This window comes from Anoplophora glabripennis, unplaced genomic scaffold (genome assembly GCF_000390285.2).
Source record: "Anoplophora glabripennis isolate ALB-LARVAE unplaced genomic scaffold, Agla_2.0 scaffold252, whole genome shotgun sequence".
In the NCBI taxonomy this organism is placed as follows: domain Eukaryota; kingdom Metazoa; phylum Arthropoda; class Insecta; order Coleoptera; family Cerambycidae; genus Anoplophora; species Anoplophora glabripennis.
This window is the reverse complement of record NW_019416370.1, coordinates 523,449-551,322: the sequence shown is the minus strand read 5'-3', so window position 1 is coordinate 551,322 and position 27,874 is coordinate 523,449. Positions and strand designations below refer to the sequence as shown.

Sequence of the window (27,874 nt, the reverse complement as noted above, 5' to 3'; positions counted from 1 at the left end):
AAATAATAAAAAAAATATATTTTTAACAAGCTAGATATAGATCTTACTATTTATTTAAGATACAAGTCCAAAAAAGTCATTTTGAATTGCATGAACAGCTTAACTAAAAGTGCAAGCTAAGCATATTGTTCCATATGGAATCACTTTTTATGTTTCCTTATATTAGGGTCCAAAGCAGAACCTTGTGGCACTCCTGAAGCAACAATAGAATAGTTTAAAATATGCCTTCGACAAGGAAGCTACACGAGAAATTTTTTCCCTGTGCTCCTGGATCATTTTTTCCTAGTCTTGAAATAGTTCGAAACAATTAAATCACGATACACTTTTCAAAATAGGTGATACATTTTATATAATCCAAGATAAAACATTAACATATCTAAAGTGGCAGCTCATAACTGCTATCCAAGTACTACGAAAACCAAGGTTTGCATACAGACTATATAAATAGAAGTCAACTGGAACTGCTTCAGTTCCGAATTTTCATCCGTGGAAATGATTACCAAGTTTGCAGTTCTTGCACTCCTGGTGCTCTACTCTTTCGTCCCCAGCACTAGCGGGCAATGCGGTAAGTAACTTCACAGAAACTATTTACGTACCCATACTCTTTAAGATAATAAAGTGACAGCTGGAGTATTAGATTTCCGTTCTTCGTTTACTCCAAGCCCGCCATTTTGAAAAAATGGCGGGGGTATGGAGCCGCACTGCCTGTCATGTCTATGATTTGAGTTTGAAATGGCGGAAACGTTCCTAAAATCATTTCCCTGTTTACAGTAACATTTGTGATATAAATTATTTCGAAAACAGTAGTGAAAGACTTTCTGGCCTTCTGCTAAATTACGGGAGCACAAGCCGTCGATATTTCGAAATTAATTTTAAACGATAAAGTGCGATAAGCATCTTTATTCATATCAAGCACTTAAGCTTATTAACATACAATGCTAACCACTGAAGTGTTTGATTGAAATAGCTCTTAACGTATCAAACGGGATTTTGACATTCCTTTCGATAACTGGAACAGAAAAAATGCCATGGTTTACAGCCGCACAGAAAATTTGCAATGATGCTTATATTTTTGCTACTATTCCATAATTTTTTAACTAATTCAACTAAATCTTTCAGTGGCCAACAGTGTCCTGAATCTAAGGATCGGTGCTAACGCCGTATTGTCGTGGGAAATCGACCCGAACGACCCGTGCGAGATAGACGAGTTCCAAGTAGACGTCACTGGTGACAGAGATGACGAATATCACTTCAAAGTGAGGGAAACCGAAGTGGACCTCTCTTTCTTGGAGATCTGCGAAGAATGGGTGTTCGTCGTGACTCCCGTTTCAGACGGAACTTTGGGATTCGAGCGTCGTCTCACTGAAAACATTCCCCTTCCACCAAGTGAGTATTCGTTTGAATAAGATGGTTTTGAATAGTTATAAATTATGTTCTCTTTTAGGTGCTGACATCTCCCTCAGATACTTGAACCTGACGGAGATAGAGCCTAGAGATGTTCTTTTGGAATGGGACCTGACGAATCACACTCACGGTGACTGTACTCTGAGATACAGGGTCACTCTCGAAGACCTAGACGACGGTAGCATTCAAGATTTGTACGTTAGGGGGCAATCGGTACATCTTCACCTGCTCTCGCCTTGCGTACCTTACCACATAACCGTTAGGGCGGTTAATAGGGCTCATCCTACCATCGAGGGTCCCATGAGATTCCATGACCACGAGATTGAACCAATACGTAAGTATACAGATCTGCTAATTCGTACCTCCGAAGGTGAAGGAATGATGCATTCTCAACCTTTCATGTGACTCCAAGGGACTGTGTCCTCTACCAGAGTTTAGATTACAGGATATCGCGACCAACCATAGGTTCCCCGTCTTCTACCTTCTAACTTCTAAGTATCTCCACAGCTTTGACAGTGTCTCCTTTACATGGCTTCCACCCCAAGGTTTTTCTTTTTCCAACTGTAGATAATGCACCACTGGTTGGCTTTCATATTTACACAATATGTGGTTTAAGACCTTTTCTTCCTTCTACAGAGACCAGTAATCAGTCAGAGTCTACAGATATCCAATTTACAGTCCTTCTGTCATACTCATTTCCTTGCCACCGAATCATCCAAACAACATCGTACCAACTAGAACATGAGATAGTGCTATCTGTCTGTTAAAGTAAATGGCATTTATTTCCCCCAGTCCTTCCTTTCTTGAAATTCATCATTGGTATTCCTACAAACGACTGTTCTTTTAACTCAGCTCTACAGTTTCTAGAAAGACCTGATAGATGTCCCTACTGCAGTCTATACTACAGAAACCAAGATTCTCTTTAACCGGACTCTTGTTTGTTTCAGCTGAAGATCCTCCCACGCTTAGGACCATAGAGATAGGCGCCACAGAGGTCAGCATGACCTGGCGGTTGGAAAACCCCGGTAGGAACCGTTGTCCGATCAGGACGCTGTACGTCGACGCCGGCAGCAACTTTAATATTTCCTTGCCGCTCGTGGACACTCCCGAAAGGCCGCCAGTGGAGGTGAACCTGAGGGGGCTCTATCCCAACAGCATGTACTTCTTGAAAGTTAGTGTCGAGAACTCTGGAGGTTTATCCCGACCGGGTCTAATAGGTGTGCAGACCTTGGATTTATCGCCAGGAAGCGAGTAGATTTCCTCATCTCCAGATGATTATTTATTTCAAATTGTAACAAACCAATAGTTTATTTTATTGCTCTATTTGGAAGTTCTTGTAATTTACAATGTAAACACGATCTCTAACTCCCAAAAAATAAAACTGATCGATAAGTAAGTATTAAAATGGTTCTGATGATTCGAAACATCATTAAAAATATTTAGTCGCAAATTGTATTTTATTTTTCATTGTGGTTACTCTTTAAAATACTCAGAAAATTTATTTATCTCAGTTTTTTGATGATATACAATAACTACTACCTTATTTTGAACTTGAAAATAATACCACAGAGGTTCAACTACCACGAACTGTCACCGGAACGTGAGGTAAAAAAAAAATTAAAAATATGCATCAACCAATCTAATTTTGATATATTTCAGCTGAGGATGCCCATAGGCTCAGAATCATCGATACAAATTCAAAAGTAATTTTGTATTGCATGAACAGCTTAACTAAAAATGCAAACCAAGCATATGGTTCCACATAGAATCACTTTTTATGTTTCCCTATATGAGGGTTCAAAGCAGAACCTTGTGGCACTCCTGAAGTAACAATGGACTAGTTCAAAGTATGTCTTCAGCGAAGAAGGTTGCCTCACGAGAAATTTTGTCCCTACGCTTCTGGATCATGTTTTTCCTAGTCTTGAAATAGTTCTACGAAAGTCTGCATGCCGACTATATAAATAAAGGTCATCTGAAATTGCTTCAGTTCTGAATTCTCATCCGTAGAAATGGTTAGCAAATGTGCAGTTCTCGTACTCGTGGTGCTCTACTCCTTCATCCCCAGCACTAGCAGGGAATGCGGTAAGTAACTTCACAGAATAACTATTTATGTACCCATGTTCTTCAAGATAATAAAGTGAAAGCCAGAGTGTTAGATTGCCGTTCTTCGTTTACTCCAAGCCCGCCATTTTGAAAAAAATGGCGGGGGTATGGAGTCGCACTGCCTGTCATGTCTATGTTCTGAGTTTGAAATGGCGGAAACGTTCCTAAAATCATTTCCCTGCTTACAGTAACATTTGTGACATAAATTACTTCGAAAACAGTAGTGAAAGTCTTTCTGGCCTGCTGCTAAATTATGGGAACATAAACCGTCTATATTTCGAAATTACTTTTAAACAATAAAGTGCGATAAGCATCTTTATTCATATCAACTATCTAAGCTTATTAACATACAATGCTAACCACTGAAGTGTTTGAATGAAATAGCTCTTAACGTATCAAACGGGATTTATGACATTCATTTCGATAACTGGAACAGGAAAAATGCCATGGGATACAGCCGCACAGAAAATTTGCAATGATGCTTATATTTTTGCTACTATCCCATAATTTTTTTAACTACAATTTTAACTGATCCAACTAAATCTTTCAGTCGCCAACCATGTCTTGAATCTAAGGGTCGCTGCTAATGCCGTGTTGTCGTGGGAAATCGACCCGAACGACCCCTGCGAGATAGACGAGTTCCAAGTAGATGTCCTTGGTGACAGAGATGAATATCATTTCAAAGTGAGGGACACCGAAGTGGACTTCTCATTCTTCTTGCTGCCCTGCGAAGAATTGATATTCGTCGTGACACCCATTTCAAACGGAACTTTGGGAGTTGCGCGTCGTCTCACTCAAAGCATTCCCCTTCCACCAAGTGAGTAATAGATTGAATAAGATAGTTTTCAACAATTATAAATTATGTTCTCTTTTAGATGCTGACATCTCCCTCAGATACTTCAACCTGACCGAGATAGACTCCAGAGATATTCTTTTGGAATGGACCCTGATGAATCACACTTACGGTGCATGTACTCTGAAGTACAGGTTCACTGTCGAAGACCTAGACAACGGGTACATTGAAGAATTTAACGTTACCAGGCCATCAGTAAATTTGTACACACTTTCGCCTTGCGTCCCTTATCATTTCACCGTAGGGGCGATTAATTGGGCTTATCCTACCATTGAGGGTCCCATGAGATTCCTAGACCACGAAATTAAACCAACAAGTAATTATACAGATCTACTAATTCGTACCTCCGATGATGAAGGAATAATGTATCATTAATCTTTCATGTGGCCTTTACTAAACTCTAGATTACAGGTTATAAATATGTAGAGAAGGTCATGATTTTGGAGTTCCTTACCTTTAGACTTCGAAGTACCTCCACCGCTTTGACAGTAGCTCCTTTACATGGCTTCCAACTTAAGATATTTCTTTTTCGAACAGAGGATAATGCACCATTGGTAGGCCTTCACATTCACAAAATATGTGGTCTAAGATTGTTGCAAGTGAGTTTAGAGGTGTGGAGCGTTGCAGATTGGTAACTCGTTAGCCTTCTCGTTACTTCGATGTCCCTCGTAACCTGGTATCCAAGCTACTGTCATAATTTGGATTTCCTAACCTTACCAAATTATCCAAACAACTTCATACCAGCAGAGATGATAACCATGTCCGTTAAAGTAAATGGCATTTGTTTCCCCCAGTACTTCCTTTATTTTCTGCAGCCCTTCCTTTCTGGTATCAGTATCTTGAAATTCCTTTGAAATCTAAGTCAGTATTGACATTCCTACAACTGACTGTGTTTTTAATTCATCCTACAGCTTCCAGAAAAACCTGACGGGTGTCCCTACTGCAGTTTATATTATGGAAACTAAACTTCTCTTTAACTAGACTCCTGTTTGTTTCAGTTGAGGGTGCCCCCACGCTTGAGACCATAGAGATAGGCGCCACAGAGGTCAACATGACTTGGCGTTTGGAAAACCCCGGTAGCAACCGTTGTCCGATCAGGACGTTGTACGTCGACGCCGGCAGCAACTTTAATATTTCCTTGCCGCTGGTGGACACTCCCGAAAGGCCGCCAGTGGAGGTGAACCTGAGGGGGCTCTATCCCGACACCATGTACTTCTTGAAGATTTCTGTGGAGAATTCTGGGGGAATATCGCGACCTGCTCAGTTGGGTGTACAGACTTTGGAGCTGTCACCTGGTAGTGGATAACTTGCATATTAAATTAATTACGAACTAGTGGATTCTTGTTTTATTTACGTGGAATAAGGGAAACAGCAATATTTATAACAAGTTTAAGCAATGCGGTAACGTAAATGTCCGTAAAATGGTACCGCCACAGCACACGCAATGCACCAAATTACATCTAGGGTTGCAGCTCGACTCAAAAATTTAAAAATATGTATGTATTGTATGTTAGTTGTGCAGGGAAGTGTTCTTTTATTTTGTCATTTTTCCTTCCAAATTATTGGAAGGTTGTAAATAACCTTAATGAATGAATGATATTAATCCCAATCGGTCATAATTTGAAAATCTACCTACAAACAAGATCTCATTTTACTCAATTTGAAGTTGGAAGTACAGAGTGATTCACTATACATATTTTGACCCCCTTTAACTCTTTTGTTTTAACCATAAAAATTTTGTCGTAATATTACCTGTCACTGTCACGACCTACTATGTAACATTATCCAAGAGTAATCAGGCCTCTCAAGGCCTAATTGTTGATATTTAGTTAAAATACCTATATAATATACCTATATTCCTATATAATACCTATAGGTATTTTGAACCATATCAATGATCGATATGTCAAAATATGTTATAACTTAATCTGTAAATCCTTACGTAATCAGCGGCCATTTTGTTTCGACTTCAATTATTTTTCAACCATCATTTTCGAAAAATTCATAAAAAGTCGTGTAACTTTTGTATTTCACATTTTTTTTATAACTCTTAAAACAAAGGGGGGCCAAAATATAGTGAATCACCCTATACATCCAGAATGATGATGCCTGGGATAGTGATTTTCAAAAAAAAAAAATGTTACCACTTGAAATTCATAAAAAAGTCTAAATGTAAAAATATCTTTTCAGTCAAAAATGAAGCCTCGATATTTTCATTGCCTTGACACTTTTTTCAATTTACCCACGAATAAGAATATTGTTAAATTAACTAGTTTTTTTAGTGTATAATTAAAATTGTTTGTTTTACTTCTCTGTTTTTAATTTAAAATATAATAAATGTTAGCATCTGAATCAATATTTATCTAACTACTCCCGAGTATGATGTCAAACGTAAACTTTTATCAATGAAATAATAAAAAATAAAAAAAAAAATTCCGAGAAATCGATAATAAAGTAAGTTGTTTCCTTTTTGTTTCGGATTGTTCAGACATCTTGAAAATCCCATTGTTTTTCTATACTCGAGATTACTAGATCACAATATCACGTTATCGATGATTTAACAGCAATCAGTCCAATTTCTTATGCATACATGATTGTAAGGAGAAAATAACACTCGTGCTACAGTTTTAAATGTAATTCTAATTTTTGTTAAATGTGACCCCTCATGATTTTTTACAAAAACATTACGACAATATCTTTAATGTATATCAGACGTAAACGGACAATATCAAATTCTAGAATCACTGATTGTCGATATAAAAAATAACTTTTCCCAAGCCCTGTCAAGAAATATCACCAGCGAATTGTGTTTTGAAGAGTTTTCTTCCACGTCGAGATAAAACAATGACATATCTCGAGTGGTTACTTGACACCTATCCAAATAGAACCAAATCCGGGATTTTCGTATCGAGTATATAAATACAAGTCAGTTGCAAATGCGTCAGTTTTGAAACATCATTGTGGCGATGATTTCCAAATTCACTTTTTTTGCTCTTGTGGCGCTGTACATTTACGCCCCCAGTATAAGCGGGGAGGACTGCAGTAAGTACATCTGTTAGTTACTAATCAGATATTCCGTCACGTGCAAAAAAAATATTAATATAAGCAGGATTAACTTTTTTGGCATAAATCAGGATTTGGGTTTTTATTTTTCTGAGTAACAAAAATAAAAATCATATCGACCTCAATTTTTCAGTCCCTGCCAGTGTCTTGACGCTGAGACTTGCTGCTAACGCAGTTCTATTTTGGGAGGTCACTCCAAAAGAACCCTGCCACATCCAGGGTTACCAAGTGGACATAGTAGGCGACAGGCAAGACGAATACCGCTTCGTTGTGACGGATTTGTTCGTGGACGTCTCCTTCTTGGAAGTATGCGAGGAATGGCACTTCGTCGTGAGGGCAATTTCAGATGGAATTCGAGGATACGAGCGTCGCCTCGTCGACTACGTTCCTCTTCCACCAAGTAAGAATTTGATTTACAATAAACGAGAATATTTCATTTTTTAATGTATTCTGTTTACTTTCAGATGCCGATCTCTCCCTCAGCTACTTCAACGTGACCCAAGTGGGTAGGAGTCTCCATCTCGACTGGGATTTGACAACCCATACCCACGGGGATTGTACCCTGAGATACCGCATCACAGTTGAAGATGAAGAGCAGGGCGAAATCCATGATACGTACGTTTCTGGACGTTCCGCTGACCTTGATATCGTGTCACCTTGTGTCTCCTACCAGTTGCGTGTTAGAGCTGTTAACAGGGCCTACCCCACCATCGAAGGACCAATGAGGTTCACCTACCACGAAATGCCACCAGAACGTGAGTAAAAAGAATAATACCAAAAACTAGAGGGGATGAGGTTCTCTTAAAAAAAATACTGGGGATAGTCCATATAACCTTCTAATATTCAATGTAGCACTGGAATGTTTCAGCTGAGGAAGCCCCTACACTCAGAGCCATCGAAGTGGGCGCCACAAGCATCGACATGTCCTTCAACCTCGAGAATTCGGGCAGAAACCGTTGCCCTGTCAGGACTTTGTACGTAGATGGCGGCAATAACTTCAACATTTCGATCCCTCTAACCAACGACGAGGATAGGCCGCCAGTAGATGTAGCTTTGCGGGGTCTCTATCCCAACAGCATGTACTTCTTGAAGATTTCTGTGGAGAATTCGGCAGGAATATCGCGACCCGCTCAGTTGGGTGTACAGACTTTGGAGCTGTCACCTGGTAGTGGATAAGAATAATAGCTTATATATTAAATTAATTACGAACTATTCCATTTGTTTTGTATTAAATATCATAGAGAGCAACCTATATAACAATTTGTAATAACATAAATATCAATAAAGAGGTACCATCACACGCATGGCAACAAATTACATCTAAGGTTGCAACTAGACCCAAATATATTTTTTTGTAACACAGGAAAGTATTATTTTTATTTTCTCGATGTTTGCACTTTACCTAAAGTAAATGATGTTATTCACACACTATCAAAATTATTTGAAGATCTGCCTACAAACTAGTAAGGTTATTTTAATCAACATGAAATATTGTCAATGCATTTTTCCAGGTGATATAATCAGAGCTTTCGATAATAATAAATTAGACTTGGACATAGCCCAATTACAGGCTCATTTGGAAGTAAACTAGAACAGGATCGAAAAATATATAAAATTAAACTGCATTAAATTTTTCGCCAACAGACTTGGGTGTGGGTTTTTATTTTTCTGGTTATTCAAAAATTGCGCATCACTTTTTTACAAAAATAACTTGCTCTGATAATGAAATAATATTATGGATTACAGATTACTTATCAGTACATGAAATTTGTAATATCATATAATAGGAATTGGTAACTAGTTAAAAAAGTACGGCATTGGTATTTTTATTTTTTTACTTATGAAAAGTCAACTACAGCCATAATATTTTGAATATAACTATTTTAGTTGATAACAAGAAATTTTCAAAATATTGTAAATTTTCAAAATGTATTTATTTGTTGACCCAAGTGGGTAGGGATCTCCATCTCGACTGGAATCTGACAACCCATACATACGGGGATTGTACCCTAACGTATCGTGTCACTGTTGAAGATGAAGACAGGGGAGAAATCCAAGACATCTACGTCACTGAACGCTCCGCTGTCCTCGATTTCGTTTCACCTTGTGTCAACTACCAGTTGAGGGTCAGAGCTGTCAACAGGGCCTTCCCCACAATTGAGGGACCAGTGAGGTACACCCAGTACCAACTTCCACCAGAACGTGAGTAAAGAAACAATTTTGAGGAGGTAGTCTTTTTTGAAAATGCATATTTTGTAATATAGGATGATAAAGTTGTTATCCTGAAGAGAAATTGATGAACCTTCTTCCACAACTAGAATAAGGAACTTGATTCACTTCAACATCAGTTGGGTGTACAGACTTTGGAGCTGTCATCTGGTAGTGGATAGGATGGAATGATTTGTTTATGATATATGATATGTTTATGATTTGTTTATTAAATTAATTACAAACTAGTGGATTTTTGTTTTATTTACTGTTCAATCAAACAATGGAAATAAGGCAATTTGAATTGGTTGTTGATATTTGTATCTAAAATAATTGAATGTATTTCAAATAGACGATATAAATAAAGTGAAACTGACTGCAATGGTTACGAAAAATTCAATTTCTATTCTACTCGCTTTGTGTCTATTTCTTCACGAAACATACGGCAAAAGCGAAGATGACTGTGGTAAGAATTGCGATTTTTTAATCAGCTACGATATTATAGTTACTAGCTTTGTTCCCAGTGCATTAGAAACGGTTCTCAATAGTCAAACGCATGCGCATTTAATTCGAAACAATGAATTTCGAACCTTATATAAGCGTTATCAGAATGCGCATGCGTTGGACTATTGGAAACTATTTTGGATTGTTCTAGGAACAAAGCTAATGTATATATTTCACCAGGTATATTACCTAGCAGACATATATTGCATAATATTCTCTATCATTAATTCCTGTGTGAATAGATTTTTCTTAAAAGCATAGTTAACATACATTTTTAAATATGTATATCCATATCTTCTAAAATAACCTTCATCTTAAATTACTTTATCATCTTTATCTAGATGTCTTATCTTTAGAAACATGCAAGATGTTATCAACTCAGGATTGTAGCTAGATGTGGATTTTAGTGATTTCAATAGAAAAAAAGGGAAACTACTCAAATAATGCACATCTAATGGCCATACACTACTAACATCTATAATTTTCTTTCTCTCCCTGATCTACCATCTTCATCTAAGAAAATTATCATATTCAAGTCAATCCCCGTCACAATTCTCCGAATTTTTTCAGTACCCAGTAGCCTCCAACAACTTTTCCTCACATCCAACGCCACCCTGTACTGGTTTATGCATCCAAATGAACCATGTGAAATAACATACTTCCAAGTGGACATTGTCGGAGACAGAGAAGATGAGCACCACTTCAAAGTCATGGAAAATTTCGTCGACCTGTCTTTCCTTGAAATATGCGAGAAGTGGACTTTTACTGTTACCCCCGTCTCCAAGGAGGTCATGGGATTTTCACGCGCCTTGACTGAATCCCTTCCATTGCCTCCTAGTGAGTGCAGAGTACTATTCTTCATACAGTTTGACTTGAGTTTTACTCTCAATAACTTTCAGGTTCTGGTGGAATTGAAGTCTCTCACCTACAACAGCATGTATTTCTTCCGGATTTACGTAGAGAACAGTGGCGGGGCGTCACCAGCCTTCCTTTTGGCTGTACAAACCCACGACCTCACCCCCAGCTAGTTGTATTGTGAATTTGTATAGTTTATATTAAATAATTTAAAAAATTCTCTATCTATTGCAAGTTTTTGTATAAACCAACTGAATAAACCATCCCAGAATAGAAGAACAGAACAATTCGTGACTTTGTAATGTCTCTTGATTAAGCCTGATTGTGATGAACACAATCGAGATTCAGAGATAAACCGATTTTTTATAGATTATTGATATTTCTATTTAAGTGGCAGTATATGAGTTAGGTACTGCGTTTCACATAGACTGTATACAGCGAAGAAGGCAAAAGAAATTAGTCGTGAAGTTAATCAACCAACTAACCAAGATGGTTAACATATTTGCTATTCTAGTGGTTTCTTGTGTATTGCTTCATGATGCCAACGCTCAGAACGAAGATGATTGTAGTAAGAAATAAAATTTATTAGAGTGAAATAAATTGTGTGTATCTACAATATGTACTGTGTCTGTAGTCTCTTCATCATTTGTACCAATTTTCTTTTAGCACCTAATGGTGTTCAGCAGATTCTCCTAGAAGCCAATGCTACTTTGCATTGGTACATGAACCCAGACGAGCCATGTGAAATAACAATGTTCCAAGTAGACATTGTCGGGGACAAAGGTGACGAGTACCATTTCAAGATCACGGAAAACTCCATGGACTTGTCTTTCCTTGAAGTCTGCGAGGAGTGGAGGTTCACAATCATCCCCATCTCGCACGACGTCATAGGATTCGGACGCACCTTGAGAGAAGCCATCCCATTGCCACCTAGTGAGTACTTCATACTGTTTAACTTCACAGCACTTGTTCGTGTTGTACTTATATTCACTCTTCCAGGCGCTGATCTCACTCTGGCTTATTTCAACGCTACCGCAATAGGAGGGAGAGAAGTTCTTCTGGAATGGGGCCTGGTCAACCACGTTTATGGCGACTGTACTCTGCACTATCAGCTAAGCGTCGCCGATGAAGCACTAGGCATAACGCAAGACGTCTACGTGCAAGGAACCTCCCTCCATCTCACCTTCCTCTCACCCTGCGTGCCCTACGAGTTGGGCATAAGGGCCGTTAACAGAGGTCACCCCACCATTGAGGGACCGAGGATAGGGATGCATTTCGAAATACCTGCAAAACGTATGTCGCAATACAGATTCCATAAGGTGTCGTTTAAAAAAATTTGATAAGCAAAATTAATCAGACTTTCTTAACGTCCTATATTGAGAGATAAAAACGTTTGAGATAATTTCAAGTGGACACACGTACCACGTTCCATCCAACATACGAACAAAAAATATGTTCAATTGCTCAGCAATAAATGAAAACGCGCGTCTCTTTTTTATCTTCTTCTAGTTTTGATATTGATACTCTTTCAATCATTTCATATATTTTTCGTCTGTTCCAGCTCAAATAATTCCATCTCTATCATCCATTGAAATTGGGTCAACAGCTGTCAATATGACGTGGACCTTGGAAGGCAATGCCAACAGATGTCCATTGAAAGCTCTCTACTTGGACGCTGGCAATCTCTTTAATATATCTGTGCCCTTGCTAGATACACTGGAGTCAGAGCCGGTTCTAGTGGAATTGAAGTCCCTCACGCCCAACAGCATGTATTTCTTCTGGGTATACGTGGAGAATAGTGCAGGGGCATCACCGGCCTTTCCTATAGCTGTCCAAACCCTTGACTTGATCCCTAGCTAGTTACATTGTAGATACAAGACTTTTTATATTGTAATTTAAAACGTATTCTAGATTATGTCATTTTTTTTGAGAATGAATAATGATAATTATAGCTCGACAGTTTAATTTATTTTAATCCAATATTTCTAACATCTTACAAGACATTGAATATTTCCGAGATAACGATTAACGATTTATTGATATTTGTATCTCAAATGATGAGTGCTAATTGTTATACTGGACATAAATTGTATAAATAAAGTGATGATAGGCTAGAACATATTAGTCGTGAAAACAATCAACCAATCAAAATGGTTTTAAAACATGTATCTTTGGTTCTACTCTTTTCCTGTGTATTTCTTCATCACTCATACAGCCAGGATGATTGTGGTAAGATATTCGAATTATTTGACGAAAAAAAAGTATGTGAAGATAGAAACAGTTTTGTACTATCTCCAATTGTTCCTTATCTATTAAATCTATTATCATGAGTAGTACCGTCTACTTACGTATCCACATTCCTGTTAACCACAACTATTTTTTTATATACACATATAACATATTTCCTTTTCAGTACCATTGTTTTTATTTATCTGTACTCCTGATCTTTCAAATTTAATTACCGTTACATATATCGTTCCTTTATCCACCTGTGAATATATTTTGCATCTTTAATCACATTAAAGTTTCAAATTCAAGGAGCTATCATTTTTTTGTAGCACCCGAACCTATCCTGCAACTTATGATTTCGGCCAACGCTACCCTTTATTGGACCTTGGACGAATTCCAATACTGCGAGATAACACATTTCCAAGTAAACGTCACTAACGACAGTGGAGAGGGTTACTTCTACGAGGTTACAGAGAACTATTTGGATCTGTCTTTCCTCGAGATCTGCGAGGAGTTCAATTTCACTGTTATCCCCATGTCCTACGAAGGAGTGGGATTCGGTCGCACATTGAGTGTACCCCTTCCACTACCACCGGGTAAATTCAACTCTCTCTTTTCTATGTAATGGGTATTAATATCCTACAAGTATCCATCCTTTCCTTGACCTTGAAAGATCAAGAAATATAACCAAGAATATTTTCCTTCTTGTATTTAATTCACTCTTTCAGATGCTGACCTATCCTTGACCTCTTTCAAAGCCACCTCACTGGAAAGCAAAGACGTTCTGGTGGAATGGGATTTGGTCAACAACACCTATGGAAACTGCAGTCTTTACTACCAGTTGAGAGTCACCGATGAAGATCTAGACACGACTCAAGACGTTTACGTATGGGAGAACTCGGTCGATTTGACTTTCCCCCGGCCTTGCATCTCGCACCATGTGGACATACGAGCCATCAACGGTGCTCAGCCTAACATTGAAGGAGCATGGACAACGCCGATACATTTCTACATGCCTGCAAAACGTAAGACTCCGGTTTGTCTGTATTGAAGATAGATTCCACAATTTCACGACTTTTTTCTATTCATTCCAGCTCAAATAATTCCTTCACTGTTCGCCATTGACATCGGGACAACGTCTGTCAACATGACATGGACCTTGGAAGGTATATCCAACAGATGTCCACTGAAAGCTCTCTACTTGGATGGTGGCAGTTACTTCAATATATCTGTGCCGATACAAAACGTGGATTCAGATCAGGTCCTGGTGGAACTTAGATCGCTTCAGTCCAACAGCATGTACTACTTCAACGTCTATGTTGAGAACAGCGGCGGGGTGTCACCAGCTTTCAATTTAGCTGTCCAGACCCTTGACATCAATTAATAATTATCTAGTTGCGTTGTAGATCAAGTTTGTTTCTATATTAAATAAGTTAAAAAATGATCGTGTAGTGTAATTTTCTTCCTTTTGTAAGAAGAATTTCTACCCATTTACAAATGCTTTGGGCCAATCAATTTTCTGCAGGAATAGTGAAAGATTTGAGACAAATGGAGTAGTCCTTCCAGGACTCTTCATATCAAATCTAAAAATAATTGAAACAGGTCGTTGCGTCAGAAAGATCGACAAAGATGCTTTTTTTACCTTATCTCTTTAGTGCTATTTAATATAAGTACATGTTATGTGTCTAGCGAAATTGGAAGATCCTGTACAACATATCGTTAGGAAAAATTTTGTACCAATCCTGACCAGAATTTTAGAAGAATTTGGACTAATATTACTAGATTCCTATAAAATATGTAATAAGGATAGTGAATGTAAGAAGATATCTTTTTGTATTGCAAAATGCTCTTGAGATAAGGCATTTCATAAATCTAAGTGATCAGCAATTCACACTTTCATTTCAATCTCACCACATAAGTGATAGTTAAAGGATTATAACATAATATACGAAAATGGCTGTCGAACGAGCCTTCTTGATTTTTCTAGCAATATATTGTAGCTTTGGTCAATCAAATGGACAGGATTGCGGTAAGCAGATGTATATTTATATTAAGCAAAAAAAACAAGCAATAATTTGAGAAAAGCTTTTGTTTTTAACATTTTCATTTACTTTTAGAAAACAATAAGAGGAGCACCTTCTAATCTTGTCAATTACCATATATTTTCTTTTTCCGATTACCATTTTATGTCAGTCTGATTATGTGTTCATTAATTGCACTCATCAAGAAAAAATAAGCTTTATCTAATGGAAATTACAGTTTCGTTATTAATTAAAGTAAACCCTTACATTTAAAGCAAGAAACGGTTTATGTGAAATATTTTCATAGCACTAATTGTTTTGATATAATCTAGAGAGACCCTTGAAATACCTTCGTTTGAAATGACACAATGGAACTTTTATAGTAAGTTGTTCACTTGAACAAATTTTAATTTGGTATTAAATATAATTTACGTTTTTTAACTAGAGTATGAAATACGAAATGAAAGTACTAGATACTTCCCCAATCTGTTCCCAAATCCCTGTTATCCAAACAAGGCGCCATCTTTCAGATAGATGCCAAAGTTTACTGTTCGTTGATGGTAACAAACATCGCTAGAAATGGCAGACATGTTGATCGAATTGTCACAAAATAGTTTTGCGCATAGTGTTTAGACTTATGGTAAGATTTCAGTCAGCATCACTTTCAGAATTTGTTTATTTTCAAATAATTTTAACTGATTTTTCCTTTTTGCAGTGCCTAGCGTCACGAGTGTAACAATCGCGTCTAACTCGACCTTATTTTGGGAAGTAGACCCCGACAGACCATGCGATGTAACTAGTTTCACGGTGGACATCGTAGGCGACAAAGAAGACGAATACCACTTCAGCGTCCGTGAAGACTTCATAGACGTGTCTTTCTTGCCCATCTGCGAGAGATGGCAGTTTACAATCACTCCAATTTCATACGACGTCGTAGGGTTTCCACACAGAATGACTTCTTACATCCCCCTACCCCCAGGTAGTGTAATTTCTCGCAAACCGTTGCCTACCGTTGCTTACCTCAATTTTTACAGACACTGACCTGGCCTTAGGCTACTTCACCTTCAACGTCAGTGGCAGAAGCGTTTTCCTGGCGTGGGATTTGACGAACCAGACCCACGGAGATTGCTCTTTGGAATACCGTTTAACCGTCGAGGATCTAGACCAGGGCACAATGCATGACGTGTACATGGAAGGAAAATCCGCCTATATACCTAACGTCTCTCCTTGTATTTCCTATCAACTTAACCTACGAGCTATTAACCAAGCGCACCCGACTATAGAGGGGCCACTGAGGAGGCTGTATATACTCCTCAATCCCACACGTACTTATTTTTCATATATTCTTATCTTCGCTTTCGTGACATTTCAAGAGACATTTCCTTTTTTTCTTCAGCAGACGCTAAGAAATTAGTTGACTGGTATTTATTTCTGCTATGTGTACCGGTAGGTATGTACAGTCACCATGGAGTTAAAAAGTTACAAAAATTCAGAGTACTATAAGCCAGTACACAAAAAACAAGCTTCACTTTTGAGGATATGTCCTTGAAACGTCAAGAAATCTAAACCGACGATGCGAGTGTTAACTACGACTATTATTGCAGCTCAGTTTGCTCCAACGCTGAGGTCGATCGACGTCAAAGCTACATCTATCGACATGAGTTGGCATCTGGAGGGAGAATCCAATAGGTGTCCTTTAAGCAGTTTCCACATAGATGGCGGGGCGTATTTCAATTCAACGGTGTCCTTGCAAGGATCGACAGAGCCGACGGTGGCTTCCGTACATATCGATTCTCTCCTGCCCAACAGCATGTACTTCATGACGGCTTCAGTGGAAAATAGCGGGGGGAGGTCTCCAAGTGCCCCGATAGCTGTACAGACCATTGATCTGTCTCCCGATTAAATATTTTTGGAGCAGAACGATCGGTTTCGCTGGAAATTTTTATAATACTGGCATGTTGTTTCAAGGAAATAATTACAATTACAAAATGTTATAGTCGTGGTTATTATACCTGTTTTTAATCTTTATTAATACTAGAACTGGATTTAGTAGATGTTTATTATGTCCATTAAACGACACTTAAATAACAAAGTTCATAAGTAGCGAGCAAAAACAAAACAATCCAGCTCTACTCATAACTACTTATATGCCTATGATTGTGTTTATCTCAGTCTTACATCTATGTCTTCTTACAATTTATACCCAATCGTTAATATTGCTTTCCCAGCAATAAACCACGTCAAGTTTGAATTTTCACCAAATTGAATGTCGCGCCACGCTCGGCCAATTCAATTTACCGTCAATTTGACTGCTGCATTGCTCGAACACGTGACTTACATCGAATGATGTAATACCGATTGATGCGATAACTTTCATAATCTCTTATAGCTATCAAATTATAAGTTTGCTGACAGATATTTTAAAGGCAATAAGGTATTAAATTAAAAGTATATTCTGCACATATGTTTTATCAATATATTTATTTTTTTCTTTTTTGTTGATCTTAAATTATAATTTACTGTTAATCTGGGACCACCCGTAAATTCACCAAGGACACACCTGTATAAATCCAATTAACATCTATGCGGCGCCAACCTTTGATCTATGCCGACATAGGACATCGACAAAGGACCAAAGGACGCCGACAAAGGACCCCGACTTCCCCACGGTCCCCGAAATTTTCCCAGGCTGAACCGTCGCAGGTAAGGCGACAGTTGAGACAGACGGACGCCCGAGACGCCAGGCGTCGGGACGCCCGCTTGTGGCCTTCAGTAGTGTGCCATCGGGGGTCGCTCGGCCCCGATCGGCAGGTAGGTACAAGCGCGTTATGGAACCTGAGACTGGGGTAGGGTAAAATAAACATTAGACAATTAATTCATTTCGCTCGATCATAATTAACATATATCCGGCACATGATTATTTATAATTAAAGTAAAGATACAGGGGGTAGCAGAATAATATTTTAAGAATTGAAAATAGGTATTTATTCTTAATAATTGCATACCTACCTACGTTATGTCGAACTATATATACGTTAACAATTATTTTTAGATAATTGAGTGTCAAAGTATGGCCATAATCCTGTTTACCAAGATTTCAGGTAAGTATTGTAACTATCTAGCTCACCGTCATGAAAATGTAAAATTTCTTATAGAATCGATAATTGTTCGACTAAAAAAAGGTATAATATTGTAAGAGTCTAATATTGTTGAGAATTCTATCTTTACTCGGCGCAAGATGTACTTTGTATGACATTGCAAAAAGGTGCAGGTAATATACTAGTGTCAAGAGCGTCTCAATCGCATCAAATGCTACGTTGTTCTGGGAGGTGGACCCAGATAGACCATGTGACAGGGAGGACGAATATCACTTTACTGTCACCGAAAGCTTTGTAGATCTATCCTTTCTAGACATTTGAGAAATGGCAATTCACAGTCAGTTACCCCAATTTCCAACGAGGTCATTGGATTTGCACATACCATGACAAGTTACATCCCGCTTCCACCTGGTAGTTATCATTTTTATAACCATTATTAATCACAACCATTTTCAATAACAGATATAACGCAATTTGAAAATAATTTATGAATTTTTACTTTAATTTTATATTTAAATCGTAATTAAATAGCTAACAAAATATTGAAAAAACGAGTTTACTTTGCCTTAATATGCAAACAATGACTTCTTATAAATAAATAAATAAATAAATAACCTTTATTTTCCTTAGAGACTTTGTAATAAAGTATGGGAGGGAATAGTCAATAATACAAAAAAAGATGGGAGAGGAAAGCCATAAATTCTTATACTAAAAGAATTCAGTAATGTTATATATATACACTTCTTACCGAAACAAATATAATGTCCCCCATTAATTCATAAAATAAATAATGCAAATTACATTGTAATACTTCCGAATTCCATATTAATTACAGAAACATGTAATAATATTAAAAGTAATATAAATTTGAATTAAGGTAGCTATGTTGTAGAATTAGATGAAAATTGTCAAACAGAAATTGATACATTTTATTTAGAAACAAATAAATTAAACAAATTACATGCAAACGATTTGAATATGTATTCCTCATTTATCATTTAATGGTAACTCTATTTTAAATAAAACTATTAACTTTGCAGACCTAAACCTTAATCAAATAAATATTAACAAATTATTTGAAATACAGAAAAATTTAGAGATACAAAAATCAAACATAAATAGAATATCAGATATTCAATTAACTTCAAAACCTAATATTGGAATGATAATATTGTACATAATTTTATTCATTATAGCACTGTATTTTATAATAAGGAAAATTGTAAGCCTTATAACGACCAAGTCAAATAAAAATAAAAATAATGATAACGAAATTAAAATTTAAAATTATTAAAATTGTAAATTTTAATCTTGAAGAGGACGAGTGACTTCATATTGGTTGTTGTAAGACAGTCATCCGATGCAAACTCAGCATCGTTATAAATACGATAAAAACTCTAATTCATTGTTCATTGTTTGCTTGCTTTCTGTAACAATAATGTTCCGCTGGTGAATAAATTGTTTTCATTCCAAAAAAAGGGAAAAGGTCTTACTCAAGGGGAAATCTAACTTGCGTAAAATGCTTTTTACAACACTTATTAGTTATAATCCATTACATTAGATTCAATGCCAACAAACTTTCCACAATCCTCTCTATAACTCTGGTGCCAGGCATGTGGGACAATTACAGCTCTGTGCGAAAAATTAAATAATTTTTAACGTGGCATATAATACTACAGTACCTAATTTGAGTAATCTCGATATTACATAACACACCAGGAAAATTAGCGAAAATAAAAGAGAAACTCGAAAAAAGTTCTAAAAATATGCAACAATTTATTTTTTATTATTTTTGATAATTCTTCAAAATATGCCAATAATATTATTACTGGTATCCAGCCGTCTGCCAATATATTCATTATAATTATTGTTTGTATCACAAGAGGCACAACGTTAAATATATAAGTCAGGTTATCGAAAGAAAATAAATGTGGTCTCGTGGCTCAAGGCGTTACGCGTTGTCTTACTAATCTAAAGGTTCGGGGTTCGATCCCTGATGAGGTATGGTTTTTTTTCAATTAATATAATATTTAAATACAATTTTCTATCGTCCACATTTCAAGACAAATATTTCTGCACCAGTTGCTGGTCACGAAGTAAATAATTTCTCACAGTGTTGCCAAATATCTGCTGATTCGAGGCGCGCTAGATTGCTTGTTAAATTCTGCCAGAAAATCGTGAAATATAAAATACAGATAAGTAGGTATAGACCAGCAAATTAAATTTTTACTCGAAAAAAGTCCTATCCGCGAGATTATTGTAAAATTGTATAAAGGAACATAATACAAGACATCTCTTATCTGAGTCAAAAACTTTTATTAGCTAACTTTTCTATTTAAACAATAAGTGAGGAAAACAGTTTTTTCACTTTGCAGGGAAAACCATAAATTTTAGCGAAAAGTGACTCTCAGACAGCTTGTAGGGAGTAAAATTATCTACAAAATGAGACTTGTTAAATTAAAATCGGTTAATAAACAAAAAAGTTATTGCAAAAAAACAAGAAAAGTGCCCATTTTTTCATTTGTTTATAACTATCGCATTTATTGTTAAAATTTTATAAAACCTATGACAAGTTGAGGGTTTTGTCATACTTTAAAAGTGTGCCAAAAGTGGGCGCTGTAGGTGCAATAGTTTTCGCACAATTCTATTTGTTTATAGCGGAGGCTCCAAAAGTTATGAACTTTAAGCCTCTGTACAGGCGTTAATTTTCAACCAAACATGATTCTGAAAGCGTCATTGTAATCTTAAAGACATAATTAAGCGACTTAACTAAAAAATATCACCGTTTTTTTAAAAATTAACATTCTCAAATTGTGCACTAAAAAAACCGTGCGTTTTTCGCTTATAAACAATTTGAATAACATTGTTGCTATTTATGCTAACACCGAAAATAGATGCAATGGATAGCTGACAAAAAAATACGGTTTTAAAATAAAAAAGTACCCTCTACGACCAACAGAAGCCCAAGATAAGATTTTTTTTAAATCGTAGCGCAATTGTTTATATTATTGCAATATTTCGGCTTCTATTCATCGTAGAAACTTATTTTTAATTTAAACTGGGGTAGCTAGACGAAAAAATAACAATGGGCATATTTACGAATTCGTAGAATAGCCCTGAACCCCAGAAAAAATGCATCTTTTATACTTAATTTTTTTTTATTTACAAATATGTCACAAAAATTATTGTTAAACGAAATTATAATTAAAATTTAAATTTAGGAATTATTTTACTATTATTAAATAAATAAATAAAGCTATCGTTCATTTAAAATATCTCCATTTCTAAATGTAAGTGTGCTAAGTTTCTGGGTTTGCATTTGGACTGGACATTTCCCTAAATTGGAAGGAGCAATGTAATAATTTAACATCGAAATTACATTCACTGTGTTATCTAAATTTGAAGCGTGTACTACCGTGGAAAACAGTCATGGGCCTGTATCATGCACAAGTCAGTTCTGGGCTGAGATATGGTATAATATTTCGGGGAAATTTTGTAGCTGCGAAAAGTGTATTTGTGGCAAAAAGGGTATTCATAGATATATAGCAGGTGTAACAAGTAGACAATCTTGTAAAAATATTTTTAATATAAAATATTAACGCTTCTGTGAATTTACATATTTGAATTATGTGTATTCTTTTTCAATAACAAAAATAATTTTAACAAAGTATGTGCTTTGCATACATATAAAACTAGACAATGGAATACTTTTACTAAAGTCTCCTTTTGTGTTTGGACCCAGGGTGTTTAATAACTTGCCCTTGGAAATAAAAATGATTGATAATCTCGGTAGGTTTAAATCTAAGTTAAAATATTACTTAATTGACAAGTGTATATATATAACATTACTGAATTATTTTAGTGTAAGAATTTATGGCTTTTCTCTCCCATCTTTTTTGTATTATTGACTATTCCCTCCCATACTTTATTACAAAGTCTCGAAGGAAAATAAAGGTTATTTATTTACCTATTTATAAGAAGTTATTTTTTACATATTAAGGCAAAGTAAACTTGTTTTTTCAATATTTTGTTAGCTATTTAATTACGATTTAAATGTAAAATTAAAGTAAAAGTTCATAAATTATTTTCAAATTACATTGGCTAACACTCTTGAGATAAGATATTAAATTTGTACAGTTTGCAACTTATTTTAATCTCATCATACTTGAAAGTGATATTGGATATTTTATATACAGATAATATACAATGGTTTCTAAAAACGTTTTCTTGATTGTTGCCGCAACATACTGTACCATAATTGATAAATCACAAGGACAGGAAGACTGTGGTAAGCAAAAATAATAATAATAGATGCTGATTAGTTGAAAAGTAACTCGTGATTGTGATAATAAAACTATTAGTATTCGTTGATTTGAAATATAGGTAATAACAATACGATTTTCAATAAACGAATAACAAGTTTAATTTTTTAGTGCCTAGTGTCAAGAGCGTCTCAATCGCATCAAATGCTACGTTGTTCTGGGAGGTGGACCCCGATAGGCCATGTGAAATAACGAATTTTAAGATAGACATCGAAGGCGATAGAGAGGACGAATATCATTTTACCGTCACCGAAAGTTTTGTAGATTTATCCTTCCTGGAGATTTGTGAGAAATGGCAATTCACAGTTACACCAATTTCCAACGAGGTCATTGGATTTGCGCATACCATGACAAGTTACATCCCGCTTCCACCAGGTAGTTATAATTTTTATACCTAAATACCATAATATACAGGGTGGGTCATTTTAATCTATGCACCCAAATTTCTCCGTAACTAAGCGAGATACGGAAAAATGGTTCAGACAAATGTTATTCAGGACAATGGAGGTCACCTTCCTCTGCAAGTAGGTTTGACCTTGAGATTCATTTTCAAGGTCGTTTGAAGGTTAGAGTGTTTTTTAAAACATTAACCCCTATTTTTGATAACAGATACGAAATCTTTACGTCTGAAATGATACAGCAAGTTTATTTACGTGACCTCGAGAAGGTCAATTCAATGTCAAATGATCAAAAATTGCCTGATAGCTGTTTATTTGGGTTTTATGGCGGAATAAACGTTATGACGTCATAGGAAATATCGAAGTCAAATGTGACAACGACCTTAACAATGTTGAGGTCACTTTCAAGGTCATTTGAATTCCGGAGGGTTCTTTTATGGAAAATTTTGTTTTTGACACCGAATTAACAAAAAGTGAAAAATTTAACGTCAGAATTGACATTTTAATTGTTGTTGTTCTGACCTTGAGAAGGTCAAATGTTGGAAATTTGCTTGCTAGCTGTTTATTTGATTCTTTGGGCAGATTTAACGTTGTGAAGGTACCTTTAAAAGATTAAATTTGACAACGACATCGACCGTAAGGTCAATTTTCAAGGTCATTTTAAGGAAATATATATCTAATCACTTCTCTTGCTATTTTCAGACGCTGACCTCACTATAAACCGCTTCAGGTTCAGCTTATCCGGTAGAACCCTCATTCTGGAGTGGGATCTGCGCAACCAGACCCTTGGAGACTGCACCTTAGAGTACCTTTTGACCCTCCAAGACCTTGATCGCGGTACCATAGAAGACGCCTACGTAGAGGGTAGGACGGCACGCGTAGACACCGTCTCGCCTTGTATTACTTACGAGATGAACGTTCGAGCTATCAATCAAGCCCATCCTGCCAGAGAGGGACCTATAGCAAGATTGAATTTGGTAATGGGAAACAGAGGTAATACCTACATTTTTCGTCTCTCCGTTTTTTTCACCTATCTATCGCAACCTATTCAGAACTGTGTTAAAAATTCTCCATTGCAGCTCAGTCAGCCCCAACCCTGAAATCGGTAGAAGCTAAAGCTACATCTCTCACTTTGACGTGGACTTTGGAGGGAGACGCCAACAGGTGTCCTCTGCGAAGTTTCTACATCGACGGTGGCAACTACTTCAATGTGTCTGTTCCCCTGCAGGGTGTGGAAGACCCGTCAACGGTTTCAATGGAAATCACGGGTCTCAGGTCTAACAGCATGTACTTGATGAGGGCTTCTGTGGAGAACAGTGGGGGATGGTCTCAAACTACGCCTATAGCTGTACAGACACTTGATTGGTCTACCGATTAGTATATTCAGTGATATTTGATTATATTGTTATTGAATCATCATTTTATTAAATATATTCTATAAGTAGTATCGTACTTTTTTACACTTGCATCTTAAAGAACAGTCACAAAATATATGTCCTCGACTGATCAAGTAGAAAGTGGGAGTTCCACTTGATGTGATTTGGCCCATCTGTTCATAGACATTTTATTGCTAAATATCGAATTATCTCTAGATAAGAACTTATTTATACCAGAAGTAAGGCAGGTACATTTATATTTAAAAGAAACTGCATGGAGTGGTAAAAAATAATTGTAAAATTGAACAGAATGACATCCAAAGTGACACTTTTGATTTGGTTCATAGCGCTGTGCAGTTTTTTACAAGAAGCGTATGGAGACGACGATGACTATGGTAAGAATTGAATTGCTTATAAAAAAACATTTTTTTACACAATATGTTTTTGTTTGATAAATTTACAAATATTTTTGGCTATTTCATCAGCCGACACTAACCTTCCCCTGACGAACGTCAGCTTCACCTTCACAGACGAAGATATTGTCATTAAATGGGATCTTATGTCTGAAACTAACTGTTCCGTCGAATACCACTTTACCGTTCGTGACAGCGAACTTGGTGTAATTCTGGATGAGTATCTGGAGGATCAGTTTATGCGATTGGATGCTATTTCGCCTTGTATAACCTACAACGTAGGTATTCAAGTCGTTAGCAAAGCATCTCCTGCCACAAAGGGACCCTTGTTGACAATAACCATCCAGCTCTACCCGAGAGGTAAATATGTTTAAAGTCTTTTTCTAAGTTTACACACACACTTACTCAATCATTTATTTACATCTATGTTATTTCAGCACAAATTGCTCCTGCTTTAAAATCCCTGGATGTACAAAGCACATCAATCAACGTGTCGTGGTTATTAGAAGGAAATAAAAATAGATGTCCTTTAAAAAATTTCTACGTCAACGATACGATATATAGACCTAGGTAGTTATTCTCCTTATAAACAAGTCTTTGAATCAAAATATCATATTTTGTTATTCATGTTGTTTCAGCTCAAATTGCACCCATCCTGTACTACTTCCAAGTTTCTGTGGAAAATACAGGGGGATGGTCTCCACCTTACCAAATAGCTGTTCAGACACTTCCTAGTAATTAGAAATGCCTTGATTGTCGCCCATGAAAAGATCTTAGGAAGCGTTTACAGACCAGTGCTTATTACAACTTTTTTCTTATCTTTGAACGTGATGAAGCTCGAAAACCTAACTATTCCACGCCTGAACTGTGTTAAAAGTTCAGCAACTTTGCATTTCGCCAATATCAACATTTCTCTTTATATTTTAAGATATTACACACGTATATGAACTATAATATTATTATAGGTATTATAAACGCGTAGATATGTAAGTATAATTAGAAAAACAAATAAACTCTGTGATTATATTGTTTTAGTGCATTTTTATTTAATGTGAAGTTAAAAACAACACCAGTATTGGAATCTATGAGCATTATACCTACATAAAACTTATCTTTCAATGATCTCCACAACAGATAGTCAATCAGGATTAACTATGGGGATTATTTTTCTAAAAATGTACCTATTAACACTTCATTTTCCATATGAACAATTCTTATCAAAACGGAATCTATGAATCATAAATCTTACAGACTTATCCTATAGTTGTTATAATGTTTCATACGTTGATAATTTAAAGCTTGTATTGTATATAAATATCTTAGAATCCGTATAAAATCTTCTGTAAATGCAGAAAAGCCAAATGTAAGAACAAACCATCCTTCCAATGTTTTTTAAGCATTGAAGGTACTTCACATTATTCTAGATATTTGTGATGAGCAACTTGTTTGTAGAGTTTCTCGCTGAACTCTTAATGTAAAATATCGGATTATATCAAGATAAGACGTTATTTATACCAGAAACAACGCAAATAGATTTTTAATTCAAGCAAACTGCATGAAGTGGAAAAAATAGCTGCAAAATTGAACAGAATGATATCCAAAGTGGTAATTTTAGTCTGGTTCGTGGTGTTTTGCGGACTTGTAAGCCAAGTATATGGAGACGACGATGATTGTGGTAAGAATTCCAGTATTTCAGTTATTCACGTTATTTCTTGGTTATGGTTTCGAACTACCTGTAAATTACTGATTATTCGACAGGTGCCGACACTGACCTTAACGTATCAAACGTCAGATTCACATTCTTAGACCAAGGCGTTGTTGTCAGATGGAGCCTGAGGACTCCAACCAACTGTTCCATCGAATACCACTTGGTTGTTCAAGATAGTGACCTCGGCGTAATTCGAGATGAGTATTTGGAAGAAGAGTCCGTTCAGCTGGATGCCATGTCGGCTTGCACCGGGTACAACGTGACTCTTAGGGCCGTTAACAAAGCGATACCATCGCCAGAAGGCCCGTTCCTGACTACTTCCATCCAGTTCCATTCAAGAGGTAAGTTCCAACGTTCATTTTGGTCAGCTTTAATCGCCTTGTCGAAGATCCTTCTAATGAAGAGGTTGACAGTGATATAAAGACCTAGGTAGTTATTCTCCTTATAAACAAGTCTTTGAATCAAAATATCATATTTTGTTATTCATGTTGTTTCAGCTCAAATTGCACCCATCCTAAAATCGCTGGACGTAGAGACGACATCTATCAAAACAACGTGGTTGTTAGAAGGAGAGGGAAATAGATGCCCTTTAAGAAACTTTTACGTCAATGGTGGTAATTTCAATTTTTCGATACCTCTGGAAGATTTAGCTGACAGGAGTGTTGTTCCTGTAGAAATCAAGTCTCTCCAACCCAACACCATGTACTATTTCCAGGTTTCTGTAGAAAATTCAGCAGGATTGTCTCCACCTACTCCAGTAGCTGTGCAGACGCTTCATGAATAATTAGGAAATAAAAAGCTTTTCCTGGCCTTTCTATCTTTAGTAGGTAGTTTGAGGTTAAATCAACAATCTTACTCTTTTAATACAATACAGGTTGTACAAAAAAAAATAAATTTATATTTCCAAAGTTATCCTCCATATTTTTAAATTCTCTGACTTTTAATTTTAATAAATATCTTCATAATTTATTTTTTCGGGACCAAATCGAATGAGAGCTCTTTAAATAAGAAAAATTCAGTCTTAAAAACAATAAAATAATACACAAATATATGTTGGCATTCAAATTGATCTGATTCTGAACAAAAATCAATATACTATTAATAGCATTAAGCTATTGGGAGCAAAAAATTTGCAAAAGTCTATTCTCATTTATAGAGAAGTAATTATAGTTCAATGTTTTTGTATATTGTATAACACTCATGCTCACAGCTTAGTAGCTCTGCAGACTATTGATTTATCTGTCAATTCATTCAAAGTATATATTAATTTTCTTAAAACGACGTTTTTTCTAGAGCTATATTCACATTACACAAAATTT

At 36.3% G+C, this 27,874-nt stretch overlaps 10 protein-coding genes across 10 annotated transcripts; all 10 read left to right on the top strand.

Annotated features, from left to right (window-relative positions):
• Positions 1-385: 385 nt before the first annotated feature.
• Positions 386-2,854, top strand: LOC108910420. Its single transcript, XM_018715007.1, has 4 exons — positions 386-565; positions 1,120-1,386; positions 1,445-1,738; positions 2,352-2,854. The coding sequence occupies exons 1-4, from the start codon at positions 493-495 to the stop codon at positions 2,657-2,659; spliced, it is 942 nt and encodes a 313-aa protein (XP_018570523.1). The 5' UTR covers positions 386-492; the 3' UTR covers positions 2,660-2,854.
• A 78-nt stretch (positions 2,855-2,932) lies between these two features.
• Positions 2,933-5,696, top strand: LOC108910422. Its single transcript, XM_018715010.1, has 4 exons — positions 2,933-3,486; positions 4,058-4,324; positions 4,383-4,676; positions 5,359-5,696. Exons 1-4 carry the CDS (start codon positions 3,414-3,416, stop codon positions 5,664-5,666), a joined length of 942 nt encoding a protein of 313 aa, XP_018570526.1. The 5' UTR covers positions 2,933-3,413; the 3' UTR covers positions 5,667-5,696.
• A 1,591-nt stretch (positions 5,697-7,287) lies between these two features.
• LOC108910421 lies at positions 7,288-8,783 on the top strand. The gene is made up of 4 exons (XM_018715008.1): positions 7,288-7,402; positions 7,557-7,823; positions 7,888-8,178; positions 8,292-8,783. Exons 1-4 carry the CDS (start codon positions 7,327-7,329, stop codon positions 8,597-8,599), a joined length of 942 nt encoding a protein of 313 aa, XP_018570524.1. The 5' UTR covers positions 7,288-7,326; the 3' UTR covers positions 8,600-8,783.
• A 375-nt stretch (positions 8,784-9,158) lies between these two features.
• On the top strand, positions 9,159-11,174 carry LOC108910396. The gene is made up of 4 exons (XM_023454288.1): positions 9,159-9,180; positions 9,311-9,625; positions 10,706-10,972; positions 11,035-11,174. The coding sequence occupies exons 1-4, from the start codon at positions 9,159-9,161 to the stop codon at positions 11,172-11,174; spliced, it is 744 nt and encodes a 247-aa protein (XP_023310056.1).
• A 214-nt stretch (positions 11,175-11,388) lies between these two features.
• On the top strand, positions 11,389-12,947 carry LOC108910400. The gene is made up of 4 exons (XM_018714986.1): positions 11,389-11,558; positions 11,657-11,923; positions 11,990-12,283; positions 12,552-12,947. The coding sequence occupies exons 1-4, from the start codon at positions 11,480-11,482 to the stop codon at positions 12,848-12,850; spliced, it is 939 nt and encodes a 312-aa protein (XP_018570502.1). The 5' UTR covers positions 11,389-11,479; the 3' UTR covers positions 12,851-12,947.
• Positions 12,948-13,057: 110 nt separating this feature from the next.
• Positions 13,058-14,663, top strand: LOC108910453. The gene is made up of 4 exons (XM_018715054.1): positions 13,058-13,219; positions 13,549-13,815; positions 13,948-14,244; positions 14,314-14,663. The coding sequence occupies exons 1-4, from the start codon at positions 13,141-13,143 to the stop codon at positions 14,601-14,603; spliced, it is 933 nt and encodes a 310-aa protein (XP_018570570.1). The 5' UTR covers positions 13,058-13,140; the 3' UTR covers positions 14,604-14,663.
• Positions 14,664-15,112: 449 nt separating this feature from the next.
• Positions 15,113-17,232, top strand: LOC108910416. Its single transcript, XM_018715004.1, has 4 exons — positions 15,113-15,248; positions 15,956-16,219; positions 16,275-16,565; positions 16,845-17,232. The coding sequence occupies exons 1-4, from the start codon at positions 15,173-15,175 to the stop codon at positions 17,141-17,143; spliced, it is 930 nt and encodes a 309-aa protein (XP_018570520.1). The 5' UTR covers positions 15,113-15,172; the 3' UTR covers positions 17,144-17,232.
• Positions 17,233-22,506: 5,274 nt separating this feature from the next.
• LOC108910401 lies at positions 22,507-24,506 on the top strand. The gene is made up of 4 exons (XM_018714987.1): positions 22,507-22,626; positions 22,772-23,035; positions 23,761-24,051; positions 24,138-24,506. Exons 1-4 carry the CDS (start codon positions 22,545-22,547, stop codon positions 24,434-24,436), a joined length of 936 nt encoding a protein of 311 aa, XP_018570503.1. The 5' UTR covers positions 22,507-22,544; the 3' UTR covers positions 24,437-24,506.
• Positions 24,507-24,572: 66 nt separating this feature from the next.
• On the top strand, positions 24,573-25,582 carry LOC108910395. Its single transcript, XM_018714981.1, has 4 exons — positions 24,573-24,829; positions 24,920-25,207; positions 25,285-25,417; positions 25,486-25,582. Exons 1-4 carry the CDS (start codon positions 24,745-24,747, stop codon positions 25,580-25,582), a joined length of 603 nt encoding a protein of 200 aa, XP_018570497.1. The 5' UTR covers positions 24,573-24,744.
• Positions 25,583-26,169: 587 nt separating this feature from the next.
• Positions 26,170-27,467, top strand: LOC111691454. The gene is made up of 3 exons (XM_023454293.1): positions 26,170-26,522; positions 26,606-26,896; positions 27,053-27,467. The coding sequence occupies exons 1-3, from the start codon at positions 26,438-26,440 to the stop codon at positions 27,337-27,339; spliced, it is 663 nt and encodes a 220-aa protein (XP_023310061.1). The 5' UTR covers positions 26,170-26,437; the 3' UTR covers positions 27,340-27,467.
• The last annotated feature ends 407 nt before the right edge of the window (positions 27,468-27,874 follow it).

Bases quoted from the DNA above. Each gene is read 5' to 3' on its own strand.
- LOC108910420 (XM_018715007.1), top strand. From the start codon at position 493: ATGATTACCAAGTTTGCAGTTCTTGCACTCCTGGTGCTCTACTCTTTC. The intron at 566-1,119 runs GTAAGTAACTTC...TAAATCTTTCAG, and splicing joins CAGCACTAGCGGGCAATGCG to TGGCCAACAGTGTCCTGAAT. The intron at 1,739-2,351 runs GTAAGTATACAG...TGTTTGTTTCAG, and splicing joins CCACGAGATTGAACCAATAC to CTGAAGATCCTCCCACGCTT.
- LOC108910422 (XM_018715010.1), top strand. From the start codon at position 3,414: ATGGTTAGCAAATGTGCAGTTCTCGTACTCGTGGTGCTCTACTCCTTC. The intron at 4,325-4,382 runs GTGAGTAATAGA...GTTCTCTTTTAG, and splicing joins AAGCATTCCCCTTCCACCAA to ATGCTGACATCTCCCTCAGA. The intron at 4,677-5,358 runs GTAATTATACAG...TGTTTGTTTCAG, and splicing joins CCACGAAATTAAACCAACAA to TTGAGGGTGCCCCCACGCTT.
- LOC108910421 (XM_018715008.1), top strand. From the start codon at position 7,327: ATGATTTCCAAATTCACTTTTTTTGCTCTTGTGGCGCTGTACATTTAC. The intron at 7,824-7,887 runs GTAAGAATTTGA...GTTTACTTTCAG, and splicing joins CTACGTTCCTCTTCCACCAA to ATGCCGATCTCTCCCTCAGC. The intron at 8,179-8,291 runs GTGAGTAAAAAG...GGAATGTTTCAG, and splicing joins CCACGAAATGCCACCAGAAC to CTGAGGAAGCCCCTACACTC.
- LOC108910396 (XM_023454288.1), top strand. From the start codon at position 9,159: ATGGATTACAGATTACTTATCA. The intron at 9,626-10,705 runs GTGAGTAAAGAA...GAATTTTTTCAG, and splicing joins GTACCAACTTCCACCAGAAC to TACCCAGTAGCCTCCAACAA. The intron at 10,973-11,034 runs GTGAGTGCAGAG...AATAACTTTCAG, and splicing joins ATCCCTTCCATTGCCTCCTA to GTTCTGGTGGAATTGAAGTC.
- LOC108910400 (XM_018714986.1), top strand. From the start codon at position 11,480: ATGGTTAACATATTTGCTATTCTAGTGGTTTCTTGTGTATTGCTTCAT. The intron at 11,559-11,656 runs GTAAGAAATAAA...ATTTTCTTTTAG, and splicing joins TCAGAACGAAGATGATTGTA to CACCTAATGGTGTTCAGCAG. The intron at 12,284-12,551 runs GTATGTCGCAAT...CGTCTGTTCCAG, and splicing joins TTTCGAAATACCTGCAAAAC to CTCAAATAATTCCATCTCTA.
- LOC108910453 (XM_018715054.1), top strand. From the start codon at position 13,141: ATGGTTTTAAAACATGTATCTTTGGTTCTACTCTTTTCCTGTGTATTT. The intron at 13,220-13,548 runs GTAAGATATTCG...ATTTTTTTGTAG, and splicing joins ATACAGCCAGGATGATTGTG to CACCCGAACCTATCCTGCAA. The intron at 13,816-13,947 runs GTAAATTCAACT...TCACTCTTTCAG, and splicing joins ACCCCTTCCACTACCACCGG to ATGCTGACCTATCCTTGACC.
- LOC108910416 (XM_018715004.1), top strand. From the start codon at position 15,173: ATGGCTGTCGAACGAGCCTTCTTGATTTTTCTAGCAATATATTGTAGC. The intron at 15,249-15,955 runs GTAAGCAGATGT...TCCTTTTTGCAG, and splicing joins ATCAAATGGACAGGATTGCG to TGCCTAGCGTCACGAGTGTA. The intron at 16,220-16,274 runs GTAGTGTAATTT...CAATTTTTACAG, and splicing joins TTACATCCCCCTACCCCCAG to ACACTGACCTGGCCTTAGGC.
- LOC108910401 (XM_018714987.1), top strand. From the start codon at position 22,545: ATGGTTTCTAAAAACGTTTTCTTGATTGTTGCCGCAACATACTGTACC. The intron at 22,627-22,771 runs GTAAGCAAAAAT...TTAATTTTTTAG, and splicing joins ACAAGGACAGGAAGACTGTG to TGCCTAGTGTCAAGAGCGTC. The intron at 23,036-23,760 runs GTAGTTATAATT...TGCTATTTTCAG, and splicing joins TTACATCCCGCTTCCACCAG to ACGCTGACCTCACTATAAAC.
- LOC108910395 (XM_018714981.1), top strand. From the start codon at position 24,745: ATGACATCCAAAGTGACACTTTTGATTTGGTTCATAGCGCTGTGCAGT. The intron at 24,830-24,919 runs GTAAGAATTGAA...CTATTTCATCAG, and splicing joins TGGAGACGACGATGACTATG to CCGACACTAACCTTCCCCTG. The intron at 25,208-25,284 runs GTAAATATGTTT...ATGTTATTTCAG, and splicing joins CATCCAGCTCTACCCGAGAG to CACAAATTGCTCCTGCTTTA.
- LOC111691454 (XM_023454293.1), top strand. From the start codon at position 26,438: ATGATATCCAAAGTGGTAATTTTAGTCTGGTTCGTGGTGTTTTGCGGA. The intron at 26,523-26,605 runs GTAAGAATTCCA...ATTATTCGACAG, and splicing joins TGGAGACGACGATGATTGTG to GTGCCGACACTGACCTTAAC. The intron at 26,897-27,052 runs GTAAGTTCCAAC...ATGTTGTTTCAG, and splicing joins CATCCAGTTCCATTCAAGAG to CTCAAATTGCACCCATCCTA.